Here is a 23,913-nt window from a genome sequence, read left to right on the forward strand (position 1 = left end):
GTTACATTCTTCCACTGCAGGTTTGACTTTTCTTTCTTATCTTTTTATATTTTTTAAACATAATACATCTGTTCATTTATACAATATTAACAGGCAAGCCCTTATTTCCAATATATACTGAGATCATACATACATTGTCACACTCATGCATTCTTGTATATAGCCTACTATGAATACACAAAGGTAGAATCTATATATAGGTGAATGTTTATTCTTGTGTGTGTGTGTATAGCACACTGGGTGCAACCCTTTAGAAGTTGGGACTATTTAATATATTCATATTCGTCCTAGTCCATACAAAAGTCTATAATGTTGTGGACATCACTATACACTCCATCCTAAAGCCTGTCAGTATGATTATTTATGCTACTATACACAGTCTCGGACAACTCTTGAGAAGGTGGACATGGTGTTTGTGCCTTTGCCCATCGGTCTATTGTCCCACAATCCATCGCTGCAGTCTGCGCTCCCTCTCCCCAGCAGATGGCGGCAGATGAAAACCTTTCCGTTTGAGCCGCTCCGCGCACGCGCGTGTGAAGCAGCTGCTCGTGGAGCTCCTGTGTCTTTAAGGCCGGGTGCTACAGCTCACACACGGCTGACGGGTGCCACGCTGCGGCGCCTGCTCAGTGCCCCCTCCTCCTCCTCCTCCTCCTCCTCCTCCTCCTCCTCCTCCTCCTCCTCCTCCGCCGCTGCTCGGATCGTGGACCAGGAGCTCCTCTGTCCCGTACGTCTGCTGCACCCTGTGCGTGCGTGCGTGCCTGCGTGTGTGTGTGAGAGCGCCTGTGTGCGGCTGTGAGCGTGTGTGTGCTGTCTGAGTGTACGCTATGGATTGACGAAGGCTATTGTTGTCAGACCGGTGGTTTGTTCTGTGGGAGCTGCACTTTCACCGGAGAATGCCCCGAGGAGCCGGAGCCGAACCACGGTAATTAGACTCCTCTTCCTCCGCAGCCATCCATCTGCTCTTTATTATCCTCATTAGAATAAAAATGATCTCGCGTGACATTGTATCATCATCGTCTCAAATCACGGCATCATCACGGCTCATCCTACCGGAGGCTCAGGGTTTGTTTACCATCAGAAAATGACATCGCGTGAGCCGCTAAGGATAACCGGGTCTCGATGTGATGAGTCTGGACCGTGAGCAGACCGGGTCAGGGTCCCGCAGCCGTCCCGGTGCTGTGTCCCGCTGATGGAGGCTGAAGACGGCAGCAGTAGCGGTTCAGGGCTCTCTGCAGGCCGGAGAGCCGCGGCTGCTGCTGCTGCTGCTGCTGCTGCCACCACAACACACACACAGCAGAGTTTAATGTAATAACTAAGATTTACATTCCAGCTGCTGATGCTGCAGTGTGTCTTTGTGTGTAGCCTATGTGGCACACTTTGCCTGCACTAACCTCCCCTATTGACCCCACTGCAGTTATCAGTTTCATTACAGTTGATCTGATTAGGGGAAGTTATCGATCAGATGATAGAGGATGAATTGGCATCAGGTTCATCAAAGGCCAAAGCATCATCAGGTTCCAGCTTCTTGAATGTGAATATTTGCAGTTTTCCTTTGTCTTCTATAATATTGAACTCTTGAGTCTTTGTGTTCTTGACAGCTGCACAAACAAAACAGACAACATTTCACAATTTTCTGTCATTTTATTCCCTGATCTTAAAATCTGCAATTAGATTGTTGATAATAACAATCGAATGGCTGGTTGCAGCTGTGCAGTTTAGTTCTCCTTTGTTGGAATAATCCAGAAAAAAACTGAAGCAATTCGGTGAAACAAACAAATGAGCTCAGTGTATACGTAACAAACAAAAGGTTAGACGCAGAGACAAACTACAGTGGCCTGGAGAACTGCAGCTCAAGAAAACACACGCAAAGAGATAAAGTCACAGCACAATGGAAGTGTTTCCTTGGGACACATAAAAGCGACAGACTTGGCTATAATGCTAAGCCTACAGTACTGTACATGTGAATCATGTGATAGTGATGTTATAATAAACTACACAAACTCACCTTATTTGAAAACACCACTGACAGGGAGCCATCTTCACAACAACGTTGCCACAGTCAGGTCCGTCACCTTTTTGTGTTCCTGGAAACACTTGTGTTGTGTTGTGCATTTGTGCAGCGAATGTGTCAAATCAAATTGATGAAGACGTGTTGCATGTTTGTGTTATTGAACGTCTCTACAGTGCACTGAAAAGACATTCAATAGCAAAGTTAAAGGTGCATTTTGGAGCTGGTAGATGGCGCACAGTCAGTAGGCCGCAGACAATAATTTAAGAGATCAGGTCACAAAGTTTCACCCACAATTCAATTTGTTGCCCAAAGGTAACAATGACCTGGATGAATGTGAATATCCATAGACTCCCTTCAGAACTGTCCAAGAGTCCAGTGATGAAGTCTTTAGGTCCATGTTGGTCCTGCAGGTTTTGAATCTCTGTCTTAATGTCCTCTTTGCCTCTGAGCGCTGACTGTGCCTCTGACCCAGCACCAGCTAAAGTAAAATCCATCATTTCATTTAACAGCTCAGATCCGAACAGGATGGCGTCTCTGATCAGAGTGGTGCAGAACCTCAACCTGCTGTTTGATCAGCGGAGGTTTAATCTTCTCTCCAGCCCCTGATGTGATGTTAAATGAACGTGGCTGCTGACACACTCAGCACTTAATGCTCCTCTAACAAGACTCAGCACTTTAATGCATTTATTTAGCGGGGCTTGTAAAAATGGAAGTATCTTGTGTTTTTGATCACGCTCAGCTGTTCCCTCCCCCATCACAGACGTTTAATGTGATGCATCTCTCTATTTGGAGAGAGCGCTCCAGGTCCTGTGTCTCTGTTTGTTGAAGTTTTGACTTCAGACCAGACCCATGGACAGACAGTCTGTCAGTGTCGTCTGTAATTAACCAGAGAAAAAACATCTAACTTTGAGCCGTCAGTCCTGTCAGGTAGAGGCTCGAGCTGCTGTCCAGTCTCTCCGCCCTCTCCCAGTTTGGGCCTCCACCCTTAGTACTGGGACTCCAGCCAGAGCTCCTCTGTGATTTAGTGCACTGACCACATGCAGCCGCTGCCATATGCTTTAGATGACAGCTCATATTTAAAGTTTCTGTGAGCTATTAACCTTCCTACATGGAGCTCTACGGGGCCAGAACCGATCTGAAACTCCCTCAGATACTTTGTTCTTTTTAAACACTTTCCACCAAAATGAATGACTCTGCTCTGAATCCTGGCTGACTGAACTGAAATCTAACACATTATTCAGCCAAAGGTACTTGTGCGGATATTTAAAAAGCTTTGGTCCAAGTGACCTGGAGGTGTTTTGGGTCTGAATATTTGTAGAGGGAATTAACAAAAGTCATAAAGTATAGAAGTTGAAAAGTTGATGTAAAACAGGAGCAGTTGGAAAAACGATCCTATAATTCAGAGTGACCAGTGTTTAAATGGCTGAAAGAATTATTGTGTAAAAATATTATCAAGATTTAAATATTAGTATTTTTTTCTGTATCACTTTATCAGAAAAACAAAGAACCTACATCAGGTTAGAAGTGGGTGATGAGTCACCAGAATAAGGATCCGATTATTTAAACTCAGCGTTAACTCTGTAACTTGATCAAAACAATAGCAACAGACAGAGTTTGGTGACATCATGGAGCAGAGTGGGAGCATGGGGGTTGTTGTCTTCAGCTTCTCTCTGCGTCAGTGGTTCAGGAGGTTTTTTACCTGGAGCTGAATCATTGAGCGCGGAGATCCTAGATTTCTCTGGTTTAAGAATTGATGGAAACATTTGGGAGCATGTAAGAAGAACACAAGTCAATAACATAGAACATAGGTTGAGTTGTTTTTAGACATTTCATTTTGAGAAGTTACTGAATGTAACTTGTAATAATCGCTTTTGCATTTGTTTTCTTTACAGTAGTTGACTGTTGTCACATTTATACAGAAAATCTAATGTTTCAGTGTCAGCCAAAACAACAGATCTGTCCATCTGATAGACACTTTAAAATCCATCTGTGAGAGTGGAGATTTTCTGTTAAAATTAACAATCCCTAACTATTTTTGATTTAACATTGATGTCAGTTATCAAGATCCTTGGTCCCACGCAGCCTGTTGGGTCTTCAGTTGTAGAGCTGGACCAAGTTTCTGGCCTTGGGTTGCTCATCTGTTTTCAGCGGGTTCTGGTATTTGATCAGTCGGCCAATCACTCAGTCAGTAACTGATTTGTGGCGTCGTAGCAACAACAACTCCCTTCAGACCAATGTGAACTGGAGATGAACCTGAGCTCCTCCTGGTGTCCTGCTGTCTGCTGGTGCAGAGTAGACCCCTCACATCTCTTTGTTCCTCTTTGTTCCTGCTTTTTGGAGAACAGACTTTCATTGCATAATCCTGCTCTGGAGATATTTCTAATCCAGATGGTTTGCGTGTCCTGCTGCGTGTCCAGATTACCACTCCAGCTCCTGTCATTGGTGTAGCTCCGCACAGAGGATGTTAGATTAAGCAGGATTAGTACCCTCGCTGCTTTGTTTGGGGAAGATTTAGCAGCTCCGCTCCGGATCCAGCTGGGACCGTGTGCATTGTTTTAGAAGACACAAAAGAAGCCCACATACAGTAGATGTCGTGGTGTCATCCTGCAGCATGTGAACTTTGGGATTTGTAGTTCATCACGAGCTGAAGTCCAGTCAGATGCAGGGCCGTTGTGTTGGGGAGAAAGGTGATGATAATTAATATTAAGACCCTGACTAATACTCATAGTAATGCTGCATTAGCATCAAAACAAAGTAGGCTAAATAAAAAATCATAATACATACGTAGTCTAAGAAAAAAAGTTGACAAGTCAGGGGGCAGGGGCCCATTTTAGTATTTTTTCAGGGGGGCCAGAATTCTTAGCAACGGCCCTGGTCAGATGAAGCACCTCCAGCCATCCATATTCATGATGCAGCCCATCAGCGTTACTTGCTTCCTGTCACAGCAGCTCAGTGTTGGTGTGAGGCAGACGTCCTGTAGGAGGGGGTGGGTGGGTGCGGGTGAAGCTACAGTCATACAAGCACAGGCAGATTCATAGTTCCCAGGGGGCTTATGTTCCTGCAGCCTGCAACTGACACAACTCTGCAGCACTTGGCCTGGTCATGTTACCTATCAGATGGACAAGGCTGCAGCTCACTGCCCACACATCACCTGGTTCCTCTGAGCTGATGATGAGCACAGCCCAAATATTTTAATGGTGTCATGGAGTCGCTCTGGTTGGAGAGGTTGTCCCACTCAGAGCAGGTTTTAACTTTCTCCGCAGTTTCTTCTCTCTTAAAGCACCATGTCTAAAGGTAGATGTTTGTAGCTCCATGCAGTACTTAAATTCTATATTTGAGTGTCTATCTTTCAGTTTTTATTTAGAGGAGCAGCCACACACCATTTCATTTTACCTAGAACAATGACAATGAATCTGATTCTGATCCTGGGAATGTGAGGTTGTTTATTTGTATATCTGCTTGAAAGGTAAAGCAGGAAAGCAAATTGGTGAATTACATATGGAACCAATTACTGATAACTGTGTTTCCCCTCTATGATGAAGTCATTTTAAGTCGAGTGTTTGTGGCTATGGTGCCAGCTCATCCTGCTGGTTTGGAGGCCATTGCTTTTCAACTTCTATCAGCTGTGAGCTTTTTATTTTCTGAGTCATCCTGACTTGTTGTTGTTGTTGTTCTTGCAGATATTGACATGAAGAAAGACATCGAGACTCTAATAGCAGAGGAACGTGCAGATATCATCTTGAAATATGCTACGGTGAGTTTGCGCCTCCAACACACAAAGAGCAGCGTTAGTGGTTATGATTTGGTCCAGATGGATCATGTAAGACTCTATGTTTTTTTTTAGATTCATACCAGAGCACAGATGTATCTGACTTTGTTGTTTCTGTTTTCAGTAAAAATTCTTTAGTACTGATCTCTGTGTGTGTGTGTGTGTGTGTGTGTGTGTAGGACGGCACAGAGGTACAGTGTGGATGTAAGTGTGCTGCCAGAGTGCATTAATAACACATTGTGTAATAATATGTTTTTGCCTGTGGTTTGATGTGATTGGAGAATGACAAGCAGAGATATTAAATTGCCATGAAACTGAAACTAGTATTAAACTGAGACATGGAAAATATTCTAGTAAACTCAGTTATAACTAACAGTAAATGGAGATGATGACGTCTGACTGCTTATTATTAAAACCTCAATGCTTCCTGTGCACTTCTGCTAACAGTTGATGTAATGAGAACCAAAAACACAACCCTAATTATTATAAAAACTTCATACAGTACACAGATAGATCTTTATATTAAGCTCCAAACCAGCCTTCAGGACTTCTGTTACTTTGTGATGTCACAACAAAGCAGCCCCCAAGCCCCACCCACCTGGACCCACCATCCAACACTTGCAGAATTTGCTTTGGTCCATACATAGTTTTAATGAGTTGCAATTATTATTACAACTGAATTGTAATCCCTTGGATTTATTTTGCTGTTGTAAACCTTCAGCATTAGTTTGGTGTATACGGTGATCCACCCCATCCACTCAGATGGAGCTGTCATGTTAAACACTTGAAAAAAATCTCTTCAGGGTACATTTAGAACAGATAAAAAATATGTATCTTAACTGATTATAGACACTCATGCAGTTGATCACAATTAAATATTATAATCAATCACCAGCTTTAATAGTTATAATGTGGTGAATGTGCTGATGCAGAACAGTGGAGAATGGAGACGGTGGCAGACGGAGGTTAGATTTAGCTCGGCAGCTCGGAGCAGAGGGGTGATGGGGCGGGCATGGAGGGGTGGGTTGGGGGAAGGTGGTGGTGGTGGTGGTGGTGGTGGTGGGCTCTGTCTAGCCATAGCAACAGCGATGACACACTGCGCAGCGATTGAGTTGACACCAACCTCCGGCGGCTGGCTGAACTCCCGGTCAGCAAGGTCTCTGTGTGTGGACGCTGTTTTGAAACACATGTAAGAGCACAATAGAGCACTACAAACACTACAATACAAAATAAAATGTATCTGTAAAGTAGGTGTGTATGCAAAGTTTACTACTCTCATACTTGATGTATACTTAGAGTATACTTATGTAAACTAAAAATGTGTCAGTTTTGTCCAAAAAAGTATTGAAATAGCACACACCAGTAGTTTCACATTAGTACTCTAGCAAACTTGGGAAGTATGCATTAACTTTAATTAAGTTCACCTAATGAAAATTAACTTGAAGTATATTTTGTAAGGGGTCATTTATGTTCATCTCACCCCAGAGGTAAATTTATTATATGAACAATGCAGAATTTCTATATGTGACATATAAAATACAAGCATCTACGTAAAAATTGTACATGAAACTTAGAAGAAATTGGAACAAGTTTACATATTGACACTTGTGTAGTTCATACAAATACAAATGTTTATACTGTAGACATATGTCACATAAATATACTGTATCATCCTAAGCCTCTCAGTATGTATGTGTACAGTGTTATATACAGAGACAACTTTTCCAGAATGTGAAGATCAACATGTTTAAATTCATATAGTATATACTTTTTATGTGTATATTGTTTTAACAATCTTATGTACCTATAGATATTTTAGAATAAATATTTCATATACTTCATAAACTTATATGTGCATATATCCAAGGATGTATATGTGTGCATTCAGTGACATACAGGATATATGGGACCATCTCTCTTAACATAGGGACATGTTTGTCATATATTTCAGCTCTGTGTTGGACATCACATGACATTTGAGCTCACCTATCATTACCTGACAAATTTAGATATTTGGGTTTGGTGCCATGAGGTTCTGAGGTTTGATTCCCAACCTAAACCCCCCACAGGGAAATGTGTTCAAGCTTAAACTTTAATTCAAAATATGACATTGAGTTTCCTTGTCAGTTCATTCATTTCCAGGCAGTCGTATTTCAGCGTGACAGATACAAACTTAAACACGGCTCTAATCTCTCTCTCCCTCTGCCACTCCAAACCCCCTCAGTGAGAAAGTATTTTTAGTCCTCTCACTTTCATGACGCTGGCATCACTCGCGGTGCCTCTGGGGCTCACAGTGCCGACTCAACCACCATGAAGCCGTGCACCCCCCTACACCCACCCCCCCCCTACCTCCTCGCTGAGAGCAGGAGCGTGATTGGCTGTTCTCCAGACAAGCAGCCAACCACACAGCAGTGGCCTCCTCGGTAGGCTGTCGGAGGATTAGTTCCCTCTCTGTTATGTCAACACTGGGACCAGATTGTTGCTTAAATGGATTTTCCATGATACAAACATTACTCCTGAACTTTGTGCTGGTTAATGCAGATTCTGAGCTCCTGTTTTGGTTGGACGGTTCCACTGGGGAGTCTGACTTTACACATGCTGCTTAGCTGCTTATTAGAAGTGTTTGTGTTCAGACCCTTTAGTCAAAACTGTTACTGCTGTGTGTGTGTGTGTCTGTTTGTGTGTAGCCCACAGTGTGTGAAACAGAATAAATACAAGAATGCTTGTCCATATGAATGCCTGTGTGTAATGGATTGTTATTGTGCAGCCATCAGGACTTCTGCGATATGGGGTTTCTCGGCCAATGCCGATTAATCCGCTGATGTACCTCATGTTTATGTAAACACACATTTTTTTGCGATGATCGCTCAAATATGTGATAAATATGTATTGGAGACTCAACATTTTACCATTTAACAATAAATAGCTTTTATTATTCAAATGGCCTCAGTGCAGCGCTGCTGTAAACAAACAAAAATAATGAGAAAAAGTCAAAGGACTCGCTTGTTTTCTCAAGCCCCGACAGTCCTACAGTGTTGTGTGAAACAAACCTATAGAAATGAGAGAACCACAAACTGAATGAACACAACACTAAGAAAATGTTTCTCTAGTGAATCAACCAATGCAAGGACATCATTTCTAAATTTAACCCAAAAGGTTTGAAGTTCAGCCGCAAAGGAACAAAAAAAGTCTTCACATCGGCTTTTAAAGGCCATGCATACACTGATACTGATCATTAAATCGATCGGGCCAGTGTTGATATATTTTTTTATGCCATTCTAGCACCGTAGCTCTAAAGATCCCTGTGACAGTCAGTCATTCACCACTTTGGTTCAGACTAAAATATCTTAGTAATTGGATGGACAAAACAGAAAAACCTCCTGACATTAAATCTGAAGAGGTTCTGTTAATATGTTACTCAGATATATTATTCTGTGTAGTAGCCGCATGTCAAAAAACAACAAGAAGTTTTAAACCAAACTTTAAATAATAAAAATCAATGGGCCACTGCTGCACCATGGGTTGTGGTGTACACGAATAGGAAGAAAAACCTAATGTCCAAACAAATGTCCAGTTTCAACAAAAAATGTGGTTTATTTAACCAGAAAAGCAGGCAAACAAAGAACAAGGAAAAGTCCTGTGCCTCCCCTGCTCTGGTAAAAAAACCATTAGCCTAACCAGGTGCATGCTGGTCCCTTCCCATGAGCCTACCTATGTAATCTCAGGTGCCCCCCTAACGTACCCAGATGAAACAAAACACAAATAACAAACAATAAACTGATCAAATAAATTGATTCAGAATAATCAAAACTAAATACTAACTCATCTAAATACTAAACTAAACAGCATTAAATACTAACAATAAATAATATAAATAGCTCCAACATTGTGTATGGACTGACAGCTGCATCAACAACTGAAGACAACATGGCTCTGGCTTTGAATCTCCCCGGCATGGAATAAAATCATTTTTGGAGGCAGTTTGTTGGTTCTTTTGAATGTTAGTGTTAGATTCAGTGTGCGTGCTTCTAACTGTCAGTGTGTTTGTGTCTACAGGGCAGGCAGGGTGGGGTGGAAATCGACCCCTGGGAAGATGCCGACTACAGCATCTACAAAGTCATTGATCGCTTCGGCTTCATGCAGTAAGTCGGACTTGTGTTCTCCTCACTTGTGGTTACAGCGGTTTCCTGTTTCCAGTTGATGGCGCTGTGATGTGATCTCTGTCCGTTTCTTCCTGTACTGATGATGTTTTTTACTTATATTTTATTTCTCCAGTGAGGATGAACTACAAGCCCCGACTGCACAAGAGGTGAAGGTAAAGATACTTGAACTTTTTGGCTACTTATGTCAATATTTTTATCCTCTGTTAGCTGATCACAGTGTGTCTATATGTATTTTATATACCAGATATGTTTTGATTTTTTATTATTATGTTTGTGTTTAAAACGTTTCATCTTTTTATATACTAATGTCTCTCTACTTTTGTTCTGTTTCACCATATCAACATGGCGAGGAGCAAATGAAGATGGTTCACAACACAATTGTATTAGTGTAAAAGTTGGTTAAAATCAACATTCAGACCTTTTTGCTTTTCCCACTTGTGGCACCATTCAGCTTTTGCCTGCCACCAGCCGGCGCTGCCTTTGAAGCGGTCCCTGAACTGGGACGCAGCTACACACAAAATGAATGACTTCCAGTAACCTGGATGTTCTTGCCACTCTCACTCTCACTCTAACAGCCCAACGTTCCCCTAACTATCCCTTAGCAGCTGCCACAGTGTTGTGACTACTGGGGCACCATAACCCCTGGTTGATAATGACTGCTCAGCAGCTAACAGCCATGTTGTTGTGCCACTTGTTCCTGCCCAGTGGAAACTAAGGACCGGCATCAGGTTTGAAGTCATTGTTTACCAGAGCTCCCCTGTCCTGTCTCCTCCACAGGTAAAGCAGCTGGAGATAGAGCGAGCAGAGAAATGGCTGAAGATGGTGAAGAAGTGGGAGAAATACAAGAACAGCGACAGGGTGAGTTAACAGTCTGGACCAGATACCAGACTTGGACCGTGTGGAGACTGAGAATGTGTTTATTGTTGTTTATCTATAACAAGTTCACACGACTGCAGACTAGTATGTAAAGTGGCTGTTTCTGTGTGGTCACTGAGGCTTGTAACTGTTCAGTCACACAATGAATCAACTCCACTCTCAGTGCCGGGTCCAGTAGAGACACTGGATTCCTGCTGGCTCACTTACTCTCAATGACTCACACACATCAGACATAGTTGGAGGTTAAACAACTATTTAGAATAGATCAATAGTTGTCATATTGTAAACACATCTTTTTTAGCCTCTAGTTTTAGTTGTACAGCACCTTCATGGTTCAGTCTTAATGGAGCAGACATCTGTCTTCATCCATACTACAGCAGCTGGTGAGGAAACTGCAGTGTTTAGCAGGTAAAGAGTCAGAGATTCATCTCAGGAGCTGATGGAGATAAAACAGAGCTAAATGAGAGGGAACACTGTCACTGCTTGATGTGAGAGAAGGACCAACCACAGCAATAAAAATCATCATATGTCTGTCTGTCTTCTCCTTCCACCTCCTGGATTTCTGGTTCCAGTTACTGACATATGTAATATTTTGACTGTATAATTTACACAATGATTTTATTGAATGAATGGTTGATTGGTTTTATTTATTTGGTACCTTTTGTGTAATTTGCATGAAGTGTATGCGTTTACATATTGTATCTTTGAATGCAGGAGTTCAACATTTTTTGTTGTCGTTCAGTAACTTATGGGAAAAAACAATTGAGCCAGTCAGAGTTTTGTAAATGACTTTAGGACATGGACGTCATTATAATGTCCACAAAAAAGTCCATGAAGACAATGACAGAAAGGTAGCTGTCAGAGCTTAATATTAACTAAATGTGATGTCAACAGGATTCTGGTGATCACTACTGATGGATTAGGGACCCGTATCTTAATGTTTGTTCAGAGTAAATACCAGATAGACATTTATAATAAACTACCGTAACAAGCTGCCGTTTTAAGGACTGAATAGAAAAGTAAAAGATGTAAGAACATTTTACAAACAGTGATCTCATCTTAAAACTTGAGCTGCCGGCCTCCTCCACAGGAAGAGGGAGGATGGAAACAGCTGCTAACATCACTTCATTGGAAGTGTTGTGGATTTTGAAGTTTAAGTTTGTGGTATTTTCTTGTTGCTATGTGTAGTTTCTAATGTGTGGGTTTACATTGGGATGTTTGAAATCCATCTAACCCACACAGGTAAACAAGAACATTATTATTCAAAGCAGTTACTTGATCCATGTCGGACACGCACACGCACACGCACACGCACACACACACACACACACACACACACACACACACACACATAGAAGTGCTTTATGAAAAACCTTTCTTCTGTTTGTGTGAATATTGACGTAGGCAAGCAGGAGGTGGAAGGTGACTCACATTTTAGAGAGTCAGCTCTTCAAACCCTCTGGCTTGTACATTCCCTCTGAGTGTGTTTTTCCTCCGTCTCTCTGTTGTCAGATGGTGAAACGCGTGTACAAGGGCATTCCCCTGCAGCTCAGAGGCCGGGCCTGGGCCCTGATGCTGGATGTGGAGAAGGCTAAGAAGGAGAACGAGGGCAAATATGAGGTATAATGTGTGATAAATAAGTGCGTTCTCTGAAAATACAGATAACCTTCTCCATGCAGGCCAAGATAAAACAGAACAATAACTTGACAAATTAGCTCGAGATGTAGGCGAGTGTATCAGCAAATGCGGCTTGTATGCTATATAAAAGGAAATATTAGTTATACAGATATCTAAAAGACGTGTTAGGTCAGTTCACCAGAGAGTAGTAAGTTTCATGGTCAAGAAGAGGCAAATCTATTTGTTTATATTCCTTAAAGGTGATGGATATTTGTTTATTTTGTCAGACATTTCAACCTTAAACTCAAAGTTTACACTTAAAGAAGAATATTTCATTTTTATTCCTTTAATCAAAGACATGGAAATGGAAATATTCTTTCCATTACAGGATGGTTTCAGGTCCAGGTCAAGAAATCCAGCAGGTGGAGTTAGCTGATCGCTAAGTGGTCAATTAGGCTGAAAGTTGTGTGTCCTTATTTAATAATCAGTTAAAAACCACAAGGTGGGTGGGGTTTAGGGCATGAGGGGTATAGTTAAAGGGATAGTTCACCCAACATTCAAATTTCACTCATTATCTACTCACCCTCATGTCGTGCCTTCTCGGAGTTACGGGGTGGTCCGCGCAGAAGTATTTGTCCATATGATGGTTGTGAATGGGGCTCACTTTTCTTCGTCCGAAAAGACACACCAAAAAACATCAAAATACCTCCATACTGCTCGTCTGTAATGTCCTTCTTGTATTGAGCCCCGACATGAGAAATTGTTCCGAAAAAAAAAACTCTATATTTTAAGCTTGTTTGTAGCGAAAGCTCCCAGTGTCTCAGTTCACTGCTCTTCCTGTGTGGCGGAACAATTTCTCATGTTGGGGCTTCAATACAAGAAGGACATTACCCCATTCACAACCATCATATGGACAAATACTGCTGCGTGGACCCCCCCCCCCCCCCCCCCCCCTTCTGAAAATTCTCCCAGCCTTAGTCGACATGAGGGTGAGTAGATAATGAGTGAATTTTGGGTGAACTATCCCTTTAAGTACTAACCATTGATGCAGTGGTTAGTTTGATTCCTGGGCTTGTGGTCTTTCTGTGTGGAGTGTGGATGTCCTCCCTGTGCCTGTGTGGGTCCTCTCTCCGTTCTCCAGCTTCCTCCCACAGTCCAAACATTAACTTAATTGCCTATAGGTGTGAATGCAAGTGAGCGAGGTTGTTTGTCTCTATATGTCTGTGGTGATCTATCCAGGGTTTAGCCTATTATAATATTCATAATGTATTATTCATCCACCTACTGAACGACAGGCATGTGTTGAGTTTTCAGGAGAAGAAACTCGATCCAGAAATAAACAGCACGAGTTACATAACAACAGAACACCATGGGATGTAGCTGTGCAGTAAAACAGTAGTGCCCCATTGATTTCCACGCAGGAATAGGAGCCAGTTCACCCGCTAAGAGGACAGGATGCTCTGTGCCCAGTGACCAGCATGTTTTGATTTCTCAGAAGATGAAACAGCTGAATCAGACAGTTGAGGCTGCTGGGGGTTTATTTTGACAGGTTTCTCCTGCTTTCAGTGTTTGTATTCAGTCTGGCTGGATTAACCTTCTGGGGGCCCCAGTGGTCTCCTCATGAACCATGAACATCATTACCAACCAGTTTCATTATTTCCTATAGGCACCAGCCAGTAGCTAGAGCAGAAATTATTCACAAGTTAAGTGTCTGTTGTAACATGCATTGATAGAAAGAAACAGTTATTTAAGTGCAATAGCCTATGTAAGCGCTGTATGAATCATAGGGAATAGGTAATTCTCAATAGTAGTGTAAAGCGCTTATGGTAGTCATTGACTATAAAAGCTCTACATACGTATATGTGAGTTTACCATTTTATTTCCCCAGCCACCTAACTAAACCTGCGAACTAACTCCACCAAGAATTTAACACTGCTAGCCAACTCAACCTGCTAACTTTAACTCTACCAGCTAGCTAGCACCACTTGCCGCTAATTTTGTCATGTTTTGACTAACATGATTGATTAAATATCATTTTAGCTCAGTTATTGGATAGATACGACCATATTACATATTTAAATCTACATCATACTTCAAACCTCATTAACCACAGTTTTAAACATTTAGATTGTGAATAAACCTCTGACTGTGAAAATAAGCTGAGGTACAGTAGATGCTGTCATCACTGATCTGCTTGGATTTGTGAATGTCTCTGATTAGCTGTCCGAGCAGATGGACATTTAAATCCAAAATTTGACCTGACACGTTGTTATCCTTCCTACCATCACAACACACAGTGGGATTAACAATACACAGTGGCCTTTTACCAAAGTGGACTGGATTAGGTCAGTGAGAGAAAAACAAACAGATGAAAACTGAGATTTATTGTGAAATCAAACAGATTTAATGTTTTGACATATTGACATATTAATAACATACTGTTGTTATTTCAAGGCGTTGGGTCAAAATATAAATGCTGCCAATTTACATTACAATTATCCAATAGCTGCAAATAACTGCACTGTCCAAATGTCCAGCTTTCATTTATTTCTTAAAGTAAACCCTGCTGTTTCTTTACAAGTAGGCCTATCTGTAAACCCATTTTATTTCCTTAATTTTGTCCACTTCACTGAGTCACAATTTCTCTCCATTGCCCAATCACATAGATGTTGACTTACCTCTTGTCTTCCTCTCAGAAAATGAAGGAGCAGGCCAGACTCTACTCATCTGAGATCAAACAGATCGACCTGGACATCAACAGGACCTTTCGAAACCACATCATGTTCATGGATCGCTTCGGAGTCAAGTAAGTGCCGAGTGTTAAGAAGCGCCAGTTTTCAGTCGGATTTTCTATCTGTGATATATTTTCATCAGGTGCAACAGCTCTTACTAACGTTACTGAACAGATTGTTTAGAATCGCTCTCTGAAGCTTTGTCAGACGTGACTCAAATTACAAAAAATTAAGAACAGATAATCGGATCATACAGAACATTCTGATCATTTTCATACAGTGACATACAGTATATCATGTGTATAAATATTTTTTATCCATGAAATGTATATTTTTCATAAATCTTTAATATATGAGTTACATACAGTCTGACACAGTCTATTAGTCGCATTTATGTAAAATATGTCATTAATATATGTCATAGATTTTACTTTTCGGGTATGTAGCCTACATATATTTTATGTTTCCATTGGACACTTACATGATGCAGTTGTCTGACAACTGCACACAACGTACAGTTTATATAAAGTGTGTACAACACCAATATTACGGTATATATGTACATAATTCATGACCTGTCTGTACATAACAACAAGGCTGTTTTTGTGCGTTTTTATTTTCTTAACAAATATTGTTTTTATTGTTTTTAATAGGGCTGACCCGATTATCATATTTTCATAATCGAAGCTTCGCGGACATAAATTCGATTTTAATCGAAGCTTCGACGGCCGGTGGGGTGCGCGATCGTAACGTCTCATAGCAGAAATAATGAAAGTAATGGCAAACAAACACTGCATACAGTGTATCTCCAAAATCAGGCAGGTTTTCAGGATGCCAAGTCGCCTACTCATTTTAATGTAGATGAGAACTGGTGTCAAAAAGGAAAAAAGGAAGAAAAAAAAAACCAATCGATCACGGACTTCATGATCGATTACCATGGCAACGAACGAAGCTTTGAAGCTTCGATTTTTTTGGGTCAGCCCTAGTTTTTAAGGTTCTTTATTCTTTCATTGATGTCTGCTGCTGCAATACCAAAAACATCCCGTGGAACTAATAAATATCCAATCTTATCTTATGATAATACATTTCTTTATATGTGACATATTATGACAACAACTTCCTTGATATAGGGCCATATACTGTATGTCATATATTACATTTCCATATTGGTCAGGTCATTAAATAATTTATTTCACCTTACACCTCACTCATAAATCAAAAAGGTGCTGAAAGACTGACTCATGCCTTCATGTCAAGCCAATGCTAGATGCATTTTCCCCCCACTCCAGCTTCAGTTTATTCAAAACTCTGCAGCTCACCCATTAGCCAGAATGAGGAAGAGGTATACACATATAGCTGAGTTTAAAGTCCTCCCTCTGTACATGGCCCCTGATGGTCGAGGGCTGAACAAAAATGTCTACTCCCCTCTTAACCATTTGCCTTCAGGAACACTGAGTACGTCTGCTGCTGGTTTATTGGAGGTTCCCTGTAACAGCCAAGAGAAAATCAGGGATTAGCCACCATGTACTACTGGTTGCACCCCTCCCAGTGTGACCCCCAGTGGCAGCAGGTTACTAGAAGTTGTAAACAGCTGCACATTAAAGCTGTCAGGGTGAGGAACGATGCGCATGGGCATCCACATACTTATGACCATGTTCCATTCTCGTAGCTTAGTTCAGTTTGGATCCAGGAGGAAGGAAAACAGACGGTGATTGTGTGACCTGGGAGTGAACCGGACTGAGTGTGAGAGAGGTGGGCAGGCTCTGTTGGGTCTGCGTGGAACCTGATCCTGCAGCGCAGTGATGTCACTGACAGTTTAATAGAGCGCAGGCCTGTTGGGGAGCGGCAGTGGAAAGTCTGGGGCAGCAAAACCTTTCAATATTTAACAGAAGATCAGTGGCCCTGCAAAAATCAACCTTTTTATATAGAGAGAGAGAGAGAGAGAGAGAGAGAGAGAGATGCAGAGACGTCTTGTGTTCTCGGTCTTCTGTGCTGTCTGCACGTTATGTGTTATGTGCAGCTTGTGTTCTCTTTGTTGTGTTCTGTGTGTTCTCTTTCTGTGTGTCCTATTTCTGTGTTCTTTATGTTCTGTTTCTGTGTTCTTTGTCATGTGTTTTGTCTATCTTTTGCATTTGTTTTGATTCTTAGTTTTCTATGTTCCATCTCTTTTCTTTTTTTGTTTTGTCCTCTGTGTTCTCCTCTTCTATGTTCTCCTCCTCTTTTCTGCACATTTACAACAGTCCACAACAAAATGAAATGACAAACTCTCTCTATAGTGGAACATTTAACGAGAAGACAGACAGAACCTCAGTGTCATGTGATCCATGGGTTTTTCTTTTCTTTCTCTCTCTCTCTCTCTCCAGGCAGCAGTCTCTCTTCCATGTTCTTTCTGCATATTCTGTCTACAACACAGTAAGTAGCTGTTTATCCCTCAATCACATGAATCTTAACTCAATTTAACAGATTAAAATCTTGACTCACTTCTGACTTTCCCTTCTGTGTCTGACACTGTGTGAAGTTTTGATCTTAGTAACAGATTTTTTACTGGAGGCCCCGTGAAAACACGCAGATTAATTACAGATATTTCATTCAGAGCAAATAAATTATACCTGCAGGTATCAATAATACGTCAATGCATTGATTCAAATTGTGCTTCAGGCAACACCCGGTCTGTTCTCAAAATGAGGGAGGGATGAAAGTTATTTAGCAGAGGAAGAAAGTCATTTAGATGATGATAACACTCATCTCATTGTCAATTGAGTTTGTCAGACTGAACATTAACGTTAATGTGTCATTTTGTAAACATCTCTACTTCTGTACTTCCTAAACAAACACAGTTGGAAAACCAGTGCCAGTTTTATCTGCATGTTGTATTTATATACAGATACAATAGAAATGTTGTTAAAATTATAAAAGTGAAGGTTTGGGAATTCATTAATGTGACCTGTTCTAAGCCGACCCTGTGCAACACTGTTAATGTTTATCAAGTTAATTTGATTCACTTTCCAGTCCAACTCACAGAGGTGCTAATGCTAAAATCAACATGCAAATATGTTCTCTGTGATAATGTTTACAGGCAGATAAGATAAGATAAGATAAGATAAGATCTCTCTATGAGACAATTTACAGGTAGAAAAAATTAAGAATATATGTTAGAAAAAAAACAGACTACACATTAAAAGTTCTTGTAAAGGAACTGGAATTAAAAAATTGGAGCAGCCACGTTATGGCTGTATAATGACAGGCTGTTGTCGAAGAGTCTGGTGGATGATGGGATGAAGGTCTTTCCTGCACATTCTTTAATATGTCGTAATCAGTTGAAAGGGCATTTCATTTACTCCTATCTACCTCTCTAAAATTATGGTATTTATAATAAGAATTAATTTTTAAAAAGACGGATTAAAGACTGATTTTATGTAGTTTACTTTAGGGACCTACACACAAGCAGAGTATTTGTCTTAAATGTTCCCACGGTTGCATCACCACAGAGTCTCTTATGGCCGACAGAGCGGACAGTGCTTGATGTCATCTTTGTACATTTTTAATGTGCAGATTTGAAGAAATGATGCAGTATAAAAACGTCCTTTATTTTTCTGTCTGTGGCCTGCAGGAGGTGAGCTACTGCCAAGGGATGAGTCAGATCGCCGCCCTGCTGCTCATGTTCATGAACGAAGAGGATGCCTTCTGGGCCCTGTCGCAGCTGCTGACCAATCAGAAACACTCAATGCATGGTGAGATGTCACAGTGAACTCACTGTGAACATGAAAATAAATTAAAAAAACGGCCTCTTGCATGTTGCAAATTAGAAAAAAGAAATTGCAGTCATGTTTGCACAGCACAGTATTAACAACTGAGGATTAAATACTCTCCTTTTTTTTTTTTTTGAAGGATTTTTTGTCCCCGGGTTTCCCAAACTTCAGCGATATCAGGCGCACCATGATCAGATTATCTCCAAACTCATCCCCAAACTGAAGAAACATCTGGTGAGGTCACAGTTACACAAGCGTTTCATAAGAGTGAAGAGAGAGAGAGGGCGAAGCAACGAGGCTGCAGCAACCACCGTGATCTGTGATGACATTTAATGTGATTTGATGCCCTGTGGATGTTTACCGACTGTCTCTCTCTCTTTCTCTCTCTCAGGACAGAGAGCAGATGTCTGCAGGGATCTACAGCACTAAATGGTTTCTCCAGTGTTTCATTGACAGGGTGAGGAACCAGCCTGATTAACGTGTTGCCTTCGTATAATAAATAGCAGGCCTGTAACGATACACCAAAGTCACGATTTCTGACCCACGGTTTGATACACGATTCGATTCAAATTGTATTATTAGGTTAAAAAAAGAAGAGATTTCGGTAGCAAAAACTGGATTATTTATTATAATAACAATATAAAACAATAACTAGGGCTTCCCCCAAATAGTCGACCAAGCACTGGTCGATCAAAATAACATTAGCCGACCAAAATCTCATTGGTCGCAGGAAAAAAACAAAAACATTTGGAGCCAGTAATAATAATAAATTAAAAACAAAGAAACTATTCTCTTTTCTCAAACAAACTTAACTCCATTGTGGAGACTATTTAAGTTTAGGAAACAAACTTGCCGTCTGTGCCATATACCCAAGGGGCAAAGCAAAAAAACAGACACAGAGTGTTGGAATGGGAGTGTCGCGGTTCTGCCATTTCATTGGCGACACAGGTTCCTGTATCGTTACAGGCCTAATAAATAGGCTGCTATTGTTAAAAAACCTCCTTCTGTCATCCATCGATGGCCCCGAATCACTGCCACTCCCAAACTGAATTAATTATTGTACCAATGAAGAATCACAGACATGAGTTACATTAGAAACAAACAAAAACATGTTGTTGTTGTTTTTTTACCACATTACATTGTGTCGTATTAAGGTGAAAGTGAAAAAAACAACTCATATGACAACAATTACTCACTGCTTCAGACACACACACTGGACCCCGGCAGCAGTGGGTACACACACGCCATGCTGACCTGTAAAACTGTCACAAACATATTCAAGTTCATCATTGGTATATTGATTGGTTCAGTTCATGCACAACAACACTGCCTCCTGAAAAGGCACCCGGTATCTTATTGACATATCCACAAAAATACAAAACCATGCTTGATGTATGGACTGACAGCACCGATAACTTACTGCCGACGACACACAGATCCCGCTTTCCTTTCCTCACTGGCAGTAATGCGATATTTATGCATCTCCACCCTCTCAGCCAATAACATGCTCTAAATGTAATGTCAGAGTGAGTGATTGCACTGAAAATGTCTAATATAACTTCACTCCAAATATAGTTCACTCAAATACTGGCGGATCATTTTGTCCTCCAAAAATATATTTAGGGACGTGTCTCTACCCTCCATGCAATCTTCTGCCCTTGGTAAACACTCACACCTACAAATAGAATTATGTTTATTTTTTTAGTAATCAAAGTTTGACCATACAACTACACATCAAAACAAACCCTCAAGAGTTAATATGAAACTGTGCAAGTGGATGTTTCTCTACATCTGATTCTTTCATGTCTGGTGATCAGCTGATTGTGTTTGTTGTCACTTGAACATGTGAGGCATTAAGTCGAGTTTCCTGCTTGTTTTGGAGGACAGAAGAGGAGCTGTGGCGATTAGTTAGCGTTAGCGGTGCTCTCCATCTCCTAGTGAAGAGTGCCACCTACAGAAACAACAGAGAACATCATGGTATTGGACACACTGCTGAACTGTGTGATGAATGATTATTGTCAAGTTCAACCTAAGAACACAACAGCAGTTTTTTTTTGTTTGTTTGTTTTTTTTTTTTTACCAAGAATGACTAAAACAAGAAAGTTGTCATGTTGCCTTTTTAAACATAATTTTTTTTACCTGATTTCAGCAGAAACTGTCCTGCTGATATTTGAGCTTGGGGACGTTGCATTAGAAGAGAGCATTAAGAGCTGTTAAGCTAAACTGCTATTAGTCTCCTCCGTGCGTGCCCACAATCCTGTGGTGGTGGTCTGGCTGGGTTCGGCCGCTGTCAGCACTTCTCCGTCCCGCTGACTGGCTCGGCTCAGAGGCCCACGGGCCCCTCTGAGGTCTGGCAGGGAACCAGAGAAACCTCCTGACTCCGGCCAGGACCAGAACTGCATAACATGTGAAAACCGCTGGCGTAAACAGACTCGGCGAACTGAACTCGCAGCGATATGGTGACTTCTTTGTTGTGTTTGTGATCCCTGCAGACTCCGTTCACCCTGACCCTTCGTCTGTGGGACATTTTCATCTTGGAGGGAGAGAGGCTGCTCACCGCCATGTCTTACACCATCCTGAAGATACACAAGAGTAAGGAGACAACAGGCAGTTCACCACAAAGAGATAAATCGTTGTTTAGTCAAGCTGTGACGTATGTTTGAGACCACAAACACCAGTCAGCTCAAACTCTTTATGAGTGAACTGACTCTGAAGGTTTTCAGCTGTTGTTTGGGTTTTCCTAAACTCTGCCAAAGTGCAAAGTGCATCAAAGTCATGCTTATTTTTAAGTCTTCACATCAAACCGACAGAAGCCTAGTGAACGTTGCATAAGGGTCTGTATAATACAGTATGACCTGGTCTGCACAGTGGGATGAGCAGCAGTACCCGCTGAAGAACAACTGACCAATTGTGAATAATTGGCCTTCTACGCATTGTAGCTCACTGTTAGCACGATACGCTACAAAATCTGAAGCTCTGTGATTCAGTGTTTTTTGTGGAAATTTGAAATGCACCTTGGAAGTTGTAGTTCATATGTAGTTGTATAAACAAAGAAAGCAAAGTTTCTCTTTTTATAAGTTACTGTATGTTTGCCTTTACTCTGAAGGCCACTGTGAGAGAGAAACAGGAACGTCAGGTAGAGAGAAAGAGATATACGTATATGTTTGGGACCTGTTCCATCCAAGTTGACCCCGTTCCATTTGTGAGTTGGTAACAAGTGGGAAAAGCAGCGCTTACAGTGTGATGTTCAGCTTCTATTCACGGTTGACGTACAAAGTGGCCACCTTCAATTGTGAGGTTACTGAGGTTCTTCTAAGTCTCCGAGTCGGAATTCCAACTTCTGACTTCTTGTCCAAAATCTGACTTCTGGCTTCTCAAGTGCATCATGACTTCCTTGAATCACAAGAAGTTCAAAACCGCACATGAGATGGAAGCAAGGTGGACAGGTGTTTATTGTAGCAAGCATTTGGGTTGTGATTGGTCAGCACCAGAGCAGGGAGGTGGGGCTTTAAAGGGCCCTGACCTCAATCATTTCAGACAGAGTACAGTGTGAGATGAAAAATATATATTCTGTCAGACAGCAAAAAAATGGTCCTAATAGATCATCTTTAAATTTGCAGATGTCTAATTGAAGAAATAAGTGGACTACAACTGGTAGTGAGCAGTCAATCAAGCTTTAAGTGCACCATGGTCAAGCAGTCTTGAGGTTCAGTTTGCCGCCCTGTCAGGTCCTATCATGCATCTACTGTATCTATACCTGTGTGTTTACTGTAGAACGGATGCTGAAGATGTCCCTGGAGGAGCTCAGAGAGTTTCTGCAGGAACGGATCGCTCAGACTTTCTTCTACAGTGACGACGTGATCATCGAGCAGCTTCAGGTCTCCATGACGGAGCTGAGGAAAATGAAGCTGGACCTTCCTCCTCCAGGTATGTGGCCGCACACGGAGCTGAGAGTCCGGTGTAAACACAAACCTGCTGACAATAAACATGCTTTCTTTCTTAAAACCCCGTCCCTGGAGTCCGTGCATGCAGTGTGTTTGAGATTCATTGTGAGTGCTCCTGGTTATTTTCAGGGAAGCTTGAGGAGCTGCCTCGTAAGCCTCTGGGTCAGGAGCTGCCGCTGCTGCTGAGTCCAGTCCAGTCCTCCAGAGGGAAGTCGTCCTCAGCCAGCGGGATCCCCAGAGCAGGACTGAGCCTCCACATCATCTCCCACCAGACTGACTCCATATCACCGGACCAGAGCCCCTCCAAGGACCCCAGGGATCTTGAAGCTGCAGAGGAGGAAGAGGCCCCGTTGCCTTCCCCAGACCCCATCATCATCCACAGCCAGGCCCCGCTCACCCCCGACGGCTCTCCCCTAATGGGGCCTCCGCCTTACCAGCCTCCAGGGAGCCAAACCGTGGATCAGCCGTCCCTGCCTGACGATGCAGCGGTCACCACAGCACCTCGCCCAGATGCACTTTTGCCAACCTCTACAGATGACTCATCTTCAGCTGTCAGCACTGACCAGTCCTCCTGCAGGGTCCCGCGGACTTGTTCAGCACCTGCGGTCCAGGTGGCCTCGCCGGGTTCGGGCTCGGGCCCCCACACGGAGGATCTGTCGGCAGCAGAGGTGGCTGAGGACAGGTACCTGGTCCAGCTGCTGGAGCAGGCCACGGCTCTGTGCACTGACAAGAATCTGAACCAGGACTCGAGCACAGCGTCGGAGGAAACACAGGCTGCAGACGTTTCATGAAAGGAGCAGATCATCAGTTTATTGATGATGTTCGGTCTCCATTTAATGGATTATGCATCAGTGGATGATGATTTATCAGTCAGATTATTAGTGTCAAGCAATACTTGCTTATAAATGTGGCTCCAGCGCCAACATGGATATCAGTGATTTAATTTGTCAGTTTTAAGATGTAAACTTTCTAAAAAGTTCTGTAATGGCAATTTTTCCTCCTTTCGATATTTAAATCTGTTTCCATGTGGAGCGACAGAGTGACTGTGGGCA

At 42.0% G+C, this 23,913-nt stretch overlaps 1 protein-coding gene across 1 annotated transcript; it reads left to right on the plus strand.

Moving 5' to 3' along the window:
* Positions 1-681: 681 nt before the first annotated feature.
* Positions 682-23,652, plus strand: LOC311008156 (USP6 N-terminal-like protein; the record flags this gene model as incomplete). The annotated part of the gene is made up of 15 exons (XM_084001590.1): positions 682-724; positions 853-922; positions 5,692-5,765; positions 9,837-9,922; positions 10,056-10,095; positions 10,721-10,801; positions 12,332-12,439; positions 15,133-15,242; positions 17,532-17,580; positions 18,779-18,899; positions 19,057-19,151; positions 19,309-19,374; positions 21,410-21,509; positions 22,692-22,844; positions 22,991-23,652. Exons 3-15 carry the CDS (start codon positions 5,700-5,702, stop codon positions 23,650-23,652), a joined length of 1,737 nt encoding a protein of 578 aa, XP_083857716.1. The 5' UTR covers positions 682-724; positions 853-922; positions 5,692-5,699.
* Positions 23,653-23,913: the final 261 nt, after the last annotated feature.

Source organism: Trachurus trachurus (genome assembly GCF_905171665.1).
Source record: "Trachurus trachurus genome assembly, chromosome: 3".
In the NCBI taxonomy this organism is placed as follows: domain Eukaryota; kingdom Metazoa; phylum Chordata; class Actinopteri; order Carangiformes; family Carangidae; genus Trachurus; species Trachurus trachurus.